Genomic DNA, 13,145 nt, shown 5'->3' with positions numbered 1-13,145 from the left:
TTTCCTTGATCGGCCATCTCTACTGGTGGAACTTTTACTTGCTCTTCACTGGTCTTACATCGATGGACCTGATGTTCATTATGTGATGCTGTGCCATCTTTTCCCTGTCTCCCCTGCTGATTCTTTCTGGTTGTTTTAACAGATCTGGCAGAAAATGTTTTTTCCTGATGCATGCCACTGGGCTATTGCTCTCCCTTTCTATAAGCCTGGAAAGGATCCCACAATTTCTTCTAATTATCATCCAATTGCTTGACTAGCTGTCTCTTGTAAGGTCTTGAGAGGATGGTTAATGCTTGTCTTGTTTGGCACCTCAAATCAAACAAACCCTTTCACTCACCCAGTATGTGTTCCATCGCAGTTGTCCATCATGGACCACTTTATTTGATTTGAAATGTTGACTGTGGAAGCCTTCCATAAAAGGGAACATTTTGTTTCTGTGTTCTTTGACATCGAGAAGGTTTACAAAACTACGTGGAAGTAATGCATTTTGCAGGACCTTTACTTATTTGGGTTGCATGCCATTTACCCATTTTTTTTGGAATTTTATACTGAACAGGCAATTCCAAGTCGAGAGGGCTTTGACACTTATTCTTCTTTTTCCACAGAAATTTGGAATCACTCAGGGATGAATCTTAAGTGTGATACTATTCAATATCAAAATGAATGTTATCACTGTACAAGTTTCACCTACTGTAATAAGTGGGCTCTCTGTCAATGGCTTTCCTGATCTCATGTTGGCCATCAAACATGAGATTTACTGATTGGCAGCTTCAGATTTTTCTTATTTGTTAATTGAAGTGGATGGCACTAAATGGTTTTACCTTTTATTTCTCCAAAACCATATGCATGCACTTTTGCTACCAATGGGATATTCACTCTGATTCGTGAGGTTGTTTTTCATACACGGTCCCTGAGGCCAAGTTCTTGGGGCTTAGCTTTACTATAAGCTGAATTTCATTTCTCACATCAAGCAGCTATGTGTCAAATGTACAAGGGCACTGAACATCCTGTGTCCTCTCTTCAACCTCTTGGGGAGTGGATTGACACTCTTTGTTTAAGATCTATTACGCCCTCATTCAATACAAACTATGATTCTGACAGGGCCTCTGCTTTGAAGATGCTGAGCCCCATTCACCATCAGGCTTCAGCTCTGCACAGGGCTATCCACACTTCTCCAGTCTAGAGTTTGTAAACCCACGGCAACCCATTTGGGGTTGTGTCTTCCTTCTTCAGTTGACTATGCTTTTGAATAGATAACCTGCCATTCTTTGTTTTAGCCTTCATATCTAGATGTAACTGGATGAATTTGGTTTTCCTTGGATGACACTGCTTTATCCACTGATCAGCTCATCCTGCAATGACTTGTTACCCCTGAATCATTTGAGGAAGGCAGATACTCCCATTGGATGTGCCATGTTTTGAACCATTCTTTTATTCACGTTCATACCAATGGTTCAAAAGTAGGTGACTCTGTGGGCATTATAATGGTTGATGTTGTCTGGTGGCTGCTCACAGAATCCACTATATATTTCTTCACTGCTGAATTGTATGCCATTTATCTTGTAAAGCAAAGCTATGAAGTACACCAACTGCATTGTTTATACTAACTCTCATAGCTCTTTATTGGGCCTGAAATTGCTTCACATTAGTTCTCACCATGTTCTCATTGATATTTGAAAATACCTGGCCCATTTTTGTTTATCTTCTGTTTCTATCTGGTTTTTCTAAATGCCTTGCTATGTTAGTACTCACAGGAACAAGCTAGCTGACATTGCAACTATGTTCATCTGCACTGTTACCATTGTGGCCATGCCTGTCGCATATATGGACTATAGTTCTGTATTAATGGCTCGATTTCACATCAATTGGCAACGAACTTGGATGAGCAACGTAATTAAAAGCTTTTTCAGATCAAACTTTCTGTTACTCTTTGGCCATCTTGTTTTCATAAGGTTCAGAAGGAGAAAGTTCTCCTGCCTAGGGTATTCATCAGTAAGAGCTTTTATCCAATTGTTTTCTTTTGTTTGGGACTGATCCACCAGTCTGTGGCTTTTGTGACACTGAAGTCACAATATCACACATTCTACTGCCTTGCTGTCATTATGACTCTGAGCAACAGCACGATTTTAGACGTCATGGGTTTATCCACGACATGGACAGTGCCATTCATAATGATGACACTGTACAACGTATTGTGTTTTTAGATTTGTATGGGCCATTGGCCTTTTTAATTCTATTAGTGTTTTATTTGCTTTTGGAATATTATTTGGTTTTTAACTTCATTCATTTTTACCTTGTATAATATTTAACTTTTGTATTTTCACAACTTGTTTGACACAAATAACATCATCACTTTGTGCTATATCAATCAACTTAAATGAAAGAGTTATTACAGTGACCAGATCCAGCTAGTACAACTATATGGTATTCATAAATAAAGATTTATGTGGCCATAACTCTCTAAAACAGTAACCAGATCCAGCTAGCATTACTATACTGTATTCTTAAATAAATATTTATGTGGCCATAACTTACTACTGCTGTAACCAGTTATATGTAGCATTATTATATGGTATTCTTAAATAAAGGATTACAGTAACCTGATTAGCTAATATTACTATATGGTATTATTAAACAATGAGTTATAGAAACCAGTTCTAGATAGTATTATTATATGGTGTTTTTAAATTGTGTTATACTCACAAGATCAAGCTAGTGTTAGAATATTATAATCTTAAACAGAGCTACAGACATGTAATTCACAACTGTATTAACAGGATCTAACTAGTATTATTACGCGAGTATACTAAAATAAAGTGTATAACTCTCTACCATGGTAATGAGATATAGCTGACTTTGATATTCTTAAACAACAGTGTTAAATACATGTAAGCCACTACTGCAGTAACTAGATCTAGTTAACACCACTATATGGTATTCTTAAATAAAAAAATAATGCATGTAATTCACAACCACAGTAAACAGAACTAACTAGTGTTACTATAATACTGTTCAAATCTCAGGGTAGAGGTTTACAGTGGTTGAGACTGAATTATTAGTCTACAATTTTGTAATATAATAAAGCAACATACAGGCTAGCAATTAATATAACCATGGTCATCACAGATGACCAAATAAGTTGTAACCTTCCTTTTCACAAGAAATCCTTTGTTTAATTAGAAGTAAACTCTTAAAGATTGTTATTAGACGACCAAAATTTGAAGAAATTATCAATGAATTTACTGCTGGTAATATTCACTAATACCAGAGCTGTAACTTTTTAATTTGGGTAGATGTGTTTTAACTCTTTGATTTTAAATCTAACATTTCTGAAGAAGTCACATTATTTGTACAAAGGTGTATTACACACACACACACACACACACACACACACACACACACACACACACTTTTGGCCAAGATTACATGAGAGTATACTGATTGAGAAAATCTTTAAAATTTTACAAATTGTTCAGTTTTTAAGTTTTGGTTCACAACAGTTGGTTATAGAGTGCCTTTGGATCAGTTGTTGATTTATTAAAATCACCAAATTATTTGATAAAAAATGTAAATTTTGCTTTTTCTATGGCTCTGAGTAGGAAAAACAGTTTCAAAGTCTAGCTCTTAAATAACATCAGAATTGTTGGTTAAGTTCTGTAGAGTAAAGTATGCTTAATAAATCATTGTGGTATTATTTGTTATTGTCACATATAGAAATACATGGTGAAATATTTTCAAACAGACACTGCCACGGTCAAGAAAAGTCCATGGGAATGATCATACAAAGTTCATTAGAGAATATCCACTGATGGAAACTAATATAACAGAGAAATGTATATATTGACTTGGATTAAATATCCAAAAAAGGGGGTGAGTTGGAATTTTGATGTAGGATGGATATCCAGGAGACTAGGATAGGTACATGTAAACAGGCAGTTGAGTTATTATCTTATCCCTGACCAGTCATTGAAGTATCTCTATTTTCTGTTTCGAGAATCACAATAAGTTAACAAAAATTTCCTATTAAGTAACGGGTCTCCTTGTGGGTAGAAATCTAAACTATATGAAAATTCATAAGGATACCAAAATCAATAGGTATAAGAACTCCTGTTCTGGTGTAGAAGTCTGCTGAAGAAATATAAGCCAGCCTCCTGAAGAAAAATGATTAACCTGATGCTATAATTTTGAGCTTCACGTAAGTAGCTGTTGCTACCTTTCTCAAACTGAATAACATAACTGGGTCATCTACATAAACAGATAAGGATGGTTTGTAGAGTTATTTTATTAAAGATTGAAGTGAAATTCTTATCTCAATCTTGGAGTCAGAATGTTTATTCTAACTGTAAACTTCCTGAAGTTAGTGACTTGTGTACTCCACTTGAGTTTATGTTTCAGGAATATATTGTGACTGGGGGGGTAAAGTTCAGCTCCTATAAAGCCATTACTTGCAATACTTTACACATAAAACAGGTAATAGTTTTGACACAACTAGCTTTAACATTATGTTACTCAATATATATTCATACATTTATAATAGTTTGGAATTTAATACTTGGTATAAAGCAATGATTTCATCGTGTTTCTTACCTATTGCAACAACTACACAAGAATGTCGAGGACAACTTAGGGTGGCTTTCTGAGTCCAGTCCAGAATTTTATCATCGTATGTATCTATAGCTGGTAAACTTACGAGATAATTGTTTTCATCTTGTGTTGGAGCTGCACCTCCGAACAACCAGATTTTACCATCACATTCAACAGCTGAACCAAAGGCTCGGGCAATTCTTAATGGTCGTCCATTTACCCATCTGTATAAACAAACAAAGCAAATTGAAGATAATTTGATGCTTTTATATATTTGAATCCATACTCGCTGCTAAAGTTAAATGAACTGTGGTGTCTTCACTTGATGAATATAAACATAATCGGCACTTTCTAATCATTATGTATAATACACTGTTCTAGTAAGTGAGTGGCTATGAAATATCTTTAACCATTTGCAGTAAAACAGCCTTAACTGTAGTTGAGTTTTTCAATTATTTATTTTTTGAATTTGAAGGCCTACTATAAATAGTAACAGAAAGGTCCTCCATTAACTCAGTCCAAACATATCAATTCAAAACCACTTCCTAGATATAGTGGCACTTATCTCAAGCTTTCATTCTCACCATCCCAATCTATATTTTCTTATTACTACATAAAACATTTTGCTGTGAGGTGCTTAGCATCCCTGTTTGCTCAGGACTCGGGGCCATAATATGTCTTTGCATAATGCATGAAGTTTTTTGGCACTAGCCTTTTTATTACTTTTACTTAGGCAATTACGGATAACAAATTAAAAATAGGTAAAAACAAAAGTTAAATGTGTTTAAAATTACATTTGTTAAATCAAAAACAAAAAGTAGTTGTTCCCATGTTCATGTATTTAAATCATCACAATGTAGTAAAGTGTTCTCTTTGTAATTCCTAAATGTACACAAGATTCTTACTGTCCTAATGCTGGATCATAGCATAAAACATCGTCTAATACTGAAGAATTCATATTTCCACCTGTTGTAGTGGTAACTCCACCCATAACCCAAATATACCCTCTGTGAGAAACAACTGCCATCCCCATCCGTGGTAAAGGCATGTGTTTTTCTTGGTTCCATTCGTCTATTGCAGGAACATATGATTCAACAGATGCACTCAACCTGTTAAAAAGAAACAATGAATCTTACTCTAAAATAATGTAATTTTAATTGTATGTTTATTTCTTAAGTAAACTTTCAAGATATTTCTCTGCAGCACAAGATCTATATTAACTAAACAGTCAATGAGCTGCTCCTCAGATACATTAGTTAACAATAAAACAGAAAGGTACATATTTCATGGAATTGTTGGAATGTTTTTTTCATGCTATATAATATCAATTTGATGTTTTCAGATACGCTGAGTAAACTGAAACCTCCTACCTTCCAGAGTCATCTCTTCCTCCAATGACATAGATTTTGTCATTGAAAACAACCATGCAATGATGAGATCGTGCACCATGCATGTCAGCGACTCTTGTCCACTCGTTAGAGGAAATTCTGTACACAAATGTCATTTTGTAGCTATCATTTCTCCCCAGCATCTTATATTAGGGTCACATCCACCTAAAATAATTAAAAGGTTAAAATAAAACTATGCTGTATATAATAAAACCTCAGTAAACCCTTTTTGAAAAATCAGACACAGTAGAAAATCAAGACAGGGAATAAGAATCCAAATCAATAAATATTTTGAGTCACTAAAAACAGTGATAGCTCTGTTCCATTTTATTACCTTTATTTATGGTAGGTGAGATATAACATAATGCTTTTCTCACATGTTTCTAACAATGGAAGTTGTGAATAATAAATGACTGTAAGTATATGATGTGCATTTGTACTTACAGTAAAGTAAGGCCAAACCACTGAACTCTACACTGCTCTTGGAGGGAGGTTGAAGAAAAAGAAAAATGGGAAAGAAAATAAAAAAAAACGAGAGTTAAAGAACGTCAGTCTCAGAGTGCGAGCCTTAAGACAGTCTTGAAGTAACATATTGAAGCTACAGTTCACACACATCTTAAAATTGTTTTAAACAATCCCAGAACCTTGGCTACGAGTAATGACCTTTTAGTTTCAGTCTGTGATTTACAATTCATCTTCACTTTCCTGGACTTGGAAAACATTTTAACTGAAACTTCATTTTTGTTAACTTACCTTCAAATCTAAAAAAAAATGGATGCAACAATCAGCAACCTCAAATCATTAGAGATACAAATGAAACTGTTTCAAAGCTATGGGACGAAGCCACAAATTTGATGAAAGACATAAATCAGATAATTAAGGAAGAACAAGACACCAGTTTCGCCTGGCATGGCCTAACGCGTTAAGGTGTGCGCTTCGTAATCTGAGGGTCGCGGGTTCGCGCCCGAGTCGCGCCAAACATGCTCGCCCTCGCAGCCGTGGGGCGTTATAATGGTACGGTCAATCCCACTATTCGTTGGTAAAAGAGTAGCCCAAGAGTTGGCGGTGGATGGTGATTACTAGCTGCCTTCCCTCTAGTCTTAAACTGCTAAATTAGGGACGGCTAGCGCAGATAGCCCTCGAGTATCTTTGTGCGAAATTTCAAAACAAACAAACAAACAGACACCAGTTTCATAGAACTGACCACTCCTCACCACCAAATATCGACATAACGTGCCTTAAAAGTTTAATATGCAGCTGCTACTGCAGATTTTAATGGTCCAACCAAAGCAGGGGCGTAGATTTCTACACCCGATTGGGGGGGGGGATTTTATTTTTGCAACCACTTATGTGGACTGTTTAATTTGCAAATTGGTAATATCTGATTACGTGAACCTGAAAGCTGTAAACATGCAGTCACAGAGTAATCTTGTTGCCACGATACTTCAAGGTTTCCACGTAGGTTTGTATAAGTGAGGTGTTGTGAACAGTTTTCAAAATGTTAATAGAATAAAGACAAATGTCACAAATTAACTGCCACATGAATTTATTCCTGCACACTGCACAGTATAAAAGATGGCTAGTATACTTGACAAGGTTACTAATAACTTTCATTGTATGAATTACGTTTTCAAATATTAATAAAATTAGTAATTACCCTTGATAAGTTTATATCTACTGAAAAACTGTTCATGTTGTTTGATAAAAATAATTAAAATGTCTTTGTGAACTCTTGAAAATTACACATCAATACAATGTAGCACATAATTATTCATAATTTTCATTGAAGTAAGATTCATTTAGTCCTCTAGTCTACATGTTCCCAAACGTAGACCTCCTTTGTGATGATCTCTTTATGAATTCTTTCATAAGCTCTTCTATATTTATCTTGTCGACCTCATCTTTGTGAGTGTGACAAACTGCCACATGGTTGAGGCAGCACTGGGACATAGTTGACCTTAACCACGTCTTCAATCGTCTTAATGCAGAAAAGCTGCGTTTACATTCGCAGCTAGATACTGGACATACAAGCAAAATTTTCATGAGAAGAAACCTCTGCTGGCTTGTTTCATGCATTTTACAGTAAGCATCCTCTGCACCTTTCATAGATACTGCTTTTGTTGTTCCTTTGAACATGGGCAACTGAAACTCGAGCCGTTGTGCAGAGATTTCTGGATAGATGTTTATAACCAAGTTGCCAATCTTGCCAGATGTGATCATGTTCTCAAGTGCCAAATATTGCCTCAAGTCATTGTTGTCTGCATTGAATCTAGTGGTCAGATGTTCTATGACTGTGTCCACAAATTCAAAATAGTGGCTTCTGTAGTAATCTCTAGTTGTTGCAGAATAGTGTGCTGAGCCATCACCTGTGATCCTTCTGAGGGGTCTGCAAATGTGTGGTAGTTCAATAGGAACCAGATCTAGGGAAGTTACCTTTATCTCAACTTCATCAAATATCTTGTTGTAATTTTCCTCTGTTTGCAATACCCATAATTGCTCAACTGTCATTGCAGATGCTTCAATCATGCCAGATGCTGTCGCTGATTTTGCTTGGAATGCACGGTTTAGTTCCTCTAATGCAGCTAATGGATGCTCAGCCATCAACAATCCTAAAACTGTCTTTCCTTTGTCAAATCTGTCCAGCAGACCTCGTGCTTTCACTGCTACGTCTGATTTTTCATTTGCTAATTCAGACAAAGAATCAGCAATGTCACTGTAGTAATCATTAGCACATGCAATTGCAGATAGGCAGTACAACCGACATGTTGGACACAGTGGACGGATGTATTTAACTGGACCATTGTGGCAGTCTGACGATACAATAGTTTCAAAGATTGTCTTGTATTTGCTTGACCTCTGAATCAAGACACCAAGTTCATGTACCCACTGGATAGAATCTCAAACACATTCACAAGCTTCAACTGCATGTTGCATTATTAAATTAGCCTTGTGTGCTCTGCAGTGAAAAAACAAAGCTGACGATTGATTCTCTTTTATTTTTGCCTGGCATCCACTGTACACACCACTCATGTTAGCGGTTCCATCATAAGTTTGTGCTCTTAATCTTGACAGTGGTAAATTGAGTCTAGTCAGTACATCAAGTATAGTCAAGGATATTGTTTCACCAGTTGTATTGGAAGCACTGTACAAACCAAGAAATGTCTCATGGACGTCAAGGTTCTTATCTACATATCGTACACATATTGCTTCCTGTTCAGCACCTGTAACATCTTGAGTGCCATCAACCATTAATGCAAATATTTTACTTTGCTGCACTTCGTGTGCTATGTTCCTCAGTATTTGATGGCTGAACATCTCCATTATTTCATTCTGAACCTGGGGTGATGTGAATGTGGTTTTCTTTGACAAGTAGGCCGTCAACTCAGGATTTTTCTTTTTCAATAACTGCAGGAAGTTCCTCTCTGTATCAGTATGTCCACGTAATGCTAAACTTTGACACAGTAAGAAACGTAAACTTCTAAATATTTTAGCTAGACTTCTTTTGCATTCTTCCTGCTGCTTCTTTTTTCCATCATGTAGCTGGACAGTCACTGGAGTTACATCAAGTAAACCTTCTGGAGATATAGCGAATCTGTGCTGAGAGGAGGATTGGTGTTCTTTGAATTTCTGTTTTGCCTTTTACCAGTTGCAAAAACTGGTGGATATGAAGGTATACTCCACTGGCCTCTCCAATTTCCCTGTAAAAAGGCCTCTATTTTCTGCCTTGGCACAATGAAAGCATATGACTTTTTGAGTCTGATTGTCGAAGTGCAGCCATGGGAACTTATCAAACCACTTGCCCTGGAAGTTGATATTTTGAGATTTTGCTTTCTGTCGTGGTATTAGTTGTGCGTCTGGATGATATGGCTTTCCACACTGTATCTGTGGAGTGTCAGATTTTTCATTACTGCACAAACTTGTTTCACAACTATCTGGTGGTTCATGATGTGCAATAGTTGCACAAGCATTTTCAGACTCGTCCTCTGATGAACATGGTATTTTCTCTGTATAACAAGTTTCTATTCTTTTGTTTGAGGTTGTTGGATTATCTACATTTACATTGTCACTTGTAGTACTAGTAACTGGCTTATAGAACTGTCTAATATCAGAAAGTTTCAGACGCTTGCTTGTCATAATTGGAATCTGTTTCCCAGATGACTCAACAGGCTAAAATACACCCTTTATAGAAAAACTCTAACGTACAATGAACGAAGATAGAACAGAATGGAAGTAGGGCTGAACTGTACAATGTATTTAAGTCAAACACGTGAATCTCACAATGACTACCAAGCCGACTGACTGCTTGGGCATCGCTGGGACAATAATGTGTGCTAGTTACAACACAAGTAATTGCAAGTTTATCAAAAATATTTAAACAATTACAAATATATTATATTCCTGTTAAAGCTCATCAAACACGTTGTGATATAATGACTATAAGCACATCTATTAAATAAAAACACCTAAACAAAAACTAACAATACAATTCAAGTAGAGGCTTCAGGCTGTTGAAATCGCTCCTTTTGTGTTCTAATTATACAAGAAAATACAATATTTTACTATCTATGATAAGATAATATATTGTTCTTTTACCAAAGAGCACCAGCACTTTATTAGAGGGCAGTGATAATCTGAAATTTCATGGATTAATGAGGCCACAAACACAGGTCTAATTAGCCCTCTTGTAAAATCAAGGCTCAGACTAAAGGGAGAGGAGGGAAGTGATGTAGGCCCGGTCTGGATCCGAGTGGCCTGAACCTGTCGTTATCTGTACACTATGGTCAGCGACCTCGGCAGCTAAGGAGAGTAAGGCGTTCGACAATAAAACCGGTTAGATATGCATAAGAACAAATGGCATAGGAAAACCACAAAATATATACATAAGATTGATGCAGCTACAAGCTACAAATGGCCTGCCAGATCTAGATCACAGGAGTTTACGCTTGGGAGTAATATTTTCGAATTTCATGCTCTGTTCAATCTGTTGTGATGAAAATTTTACTTAATCTTACAAGACGTAGGTAGATTCTGTGATAGTGCTTGCAAGCCTTGCATGTATACTTAGGCCTACTGACTGATACTTACGAACTATCGCTTAGATCGAAAAGCTTAGAAGCACGCCTATATTAAAGATGTATATTTTGGCTACTGAAAAAGCCTACATCTAGGCCTAATTATGTAATTCGATTGGTAAGAACACGAGAATCACAAGGACAAACACACAATTTATAGGCCTGTGATACAATAAAACAATTCAACAGACCAAATTGTAGGGGATAATGATTGTATACCCCCGACTAAAATGAAGGAGGGACGCATCCCCCACTCCCCCAGAATCTACGCCCCTATGTACAAGAGATGCTATCTTCTTTCCCACACTTCAAACTTTTAAAGAGCAAATTCAATCCCGTTTCGATGAAAATGATCAAAATATCCTTTGCGGTTTCTCCTGTGTCATAATGTAACCTGAAAAATAAGATGCTACAAATGATATTTCATTACTTTGTGACTTTTATGGACTGAATGAGAATCAATTACCTTCAGGAAGAAAGATTGTGGTTGGTCTTCTAAATCGAGAAAAACAAAATCCACATTTGTCTTCTGGATATAATTATAATATAATGCATTACATTCAGGATATAATTAATCAAAATAGATTTATGAGAGTGGCATCTCTCTACTCCTTCCAACTTATTTTGTTGGCTCAAATATTCATCACTATTCCAGCCACATCCAGTTCTTCTGAAAGATCAATCTCTGCTTTACCTCAAATGAAAACTTACTTATGTTCTACCATTGGACAATAAAAACTTCCTCGTGTCGCCATTTTGAATACTGAACGGGAAATAACAAATTTTGTGATAGATAACAAAGTAGAAGAGATGATTAATGCTTTTGCTCATTAGAATAATTGTGAAAACTTGTTGCTTATTTGAACCTTATTTGGTCTTATGTTATATACGTTAGAAAAGTAAAAAACACTAGTTGCAATGAAAAATTTATGTTTACAGTTTTTGATTATTAAAAGCAAATATATGTTATGACCTTTTCGGAGGGATCACGGTACTGAACCCCTAATTACGAAATCTGCTCTGTGGGTCTGACACTACATATGTGGTTCTTATAGCGCAAATTTGTGTTAGTGTTGTAAATGTTCTCATGGTAGAGAGCAGAGTTTGGGTCCTTCAATTCTTTTAGAGGAACCAATAACATCCTGATTGTACCAGTTCTGGAAATACTCGGTGTTTACCTGATGAACAAAGGTATAATTCAACAATACCTTGCACTGGAATTGTATAAAATTAGTTCATAGAGCTAAACTTCAGTTATCTTCTTCGGCTAACTACTGAACTCAATCCAACTAAACATTTTCAGGATGAAACTACATCTTTTATTTTCCACTATTGCAATCATCTGCTGACATCTGTGAATGAACTGCAGACCATATTCATAAATAAATAGTCTAAAAGCAAAGAAGACAGCTTTCAGTATCTTGGTTTTGCCGTAACCAGTGCAGACTATTAGGTAAACAAATCATACAACAAATGGAACACAGGAGAAAGAGTAAGACAGAACAACACAGTATTAAAGATAACTAAATCATAAAAGTAATCTTGAATACATTGATCTTCCAAAAACAAAACCATAAGTTTTCTATGTTTAAAATTCAACTAAAATAATACCATTATTAACAGTAAAATAACTATTGTAGAATTGTTTTACATTTTTGTTTGAATATTAATTCTAATACACAATGCCGACTACATTAAAATTATTTTGAATAATCAACTCAGTAAGTCATGTGATAACTAGAAGTTATATAAAGTTACAGTGGAATAGAATATATTAACTATATTTTGACATTGTTTAGCATTTCATAGGTAGTGTAATACCACCAAAACATTAATCACTTTTGGAAGGGTATGACAGTTCCTTCTGTCATAAAATATTCATGCATTCAGATCATAAAAACATTTTCAGAATCAAGGATTTAGAATTTACAAGATAACAATATCCCTTGTACTTAAAGGCTTTAGAAACCAAAAAAAAATATGGATCAATGTGTTAGCAGGGGGAAATTAAAACAACGTATTGGCAAATATTAGGTGTTTTTTGTCATCAGTGTTATGTACTGAGAATCTTGAAACTTTTTAACATTACAAGTTCTTTGAG

General features: G+C 35.7%; 2 protein-coding genes across 2 annotated transcripts in view; both read right to left on the bottom strand.

Annotated features, from left to right (window-relative positions):
* Positions 1-366, bottom strand: part of LOC143227580 (hapless 2-like) — a 35,309-nt gene extending 34,943 nt beyond the window's left edge. Inside the window, exons 1-2 of the mRNA XM_076459010.1 lie at positions 338-366; positions 39-206 (exon numbers count right to left, since the gene is read on the bottom strand). Of these exons, the coding sequence (XP_076315125.1) occupies positions 39-206; positions 338-366 (197 nt within the window). The remainder of the gene's footprint in view (positions 1-38; positions 207-337) is intronic.
* Positions 367-4,152: 3,786 nt separating this feature from the next.
* Positions 4,153-13,145, bottom strand: part of LOC143226895 (beta-scruin-like) — a 51,921-nt gene continuing 42,928 nt past the window's right edge. Inside the window, 5 exon segments of the mRNA XM_076458429.1 lie at positions 4,153-4,245; positions 4,588-4,808; positions 5,490-5,693; positions 5,955-6,087; positions 6,090-6,137. Of these exon segments, the coding sequence (XP_076314544.1) occupies positions 4,166-4,245; positions 4,588-4,808; positions 5,490-5,693; positions 5,955-6,087; positions 6,090-6,137 (686 nt within the window). The 3' untranslated portion in view covers positions 4,153-4,165.

The sequence above is a fragment of the Tachypleus tridentatus genome, chromosome 9 (assembly GCF_004210375.1).
Source record: "Tachypleus tridentatus isolate NWPU-2018 chromosome 9, ASM421037v1, whole genome shotgun sequence".
NCBI classification, from domain to species: domain Eukaryota; kingdom Metazoa; phylum Arthropoda; class Merostomata; order Xiphosura; family Limulidae; genus Tachypleus; species Tachypleus tridentatus.
Note: the sequence above shows the minus strand (reverse complement) of the source record. Positions and strands in the feature narration are given on the sequence as shown.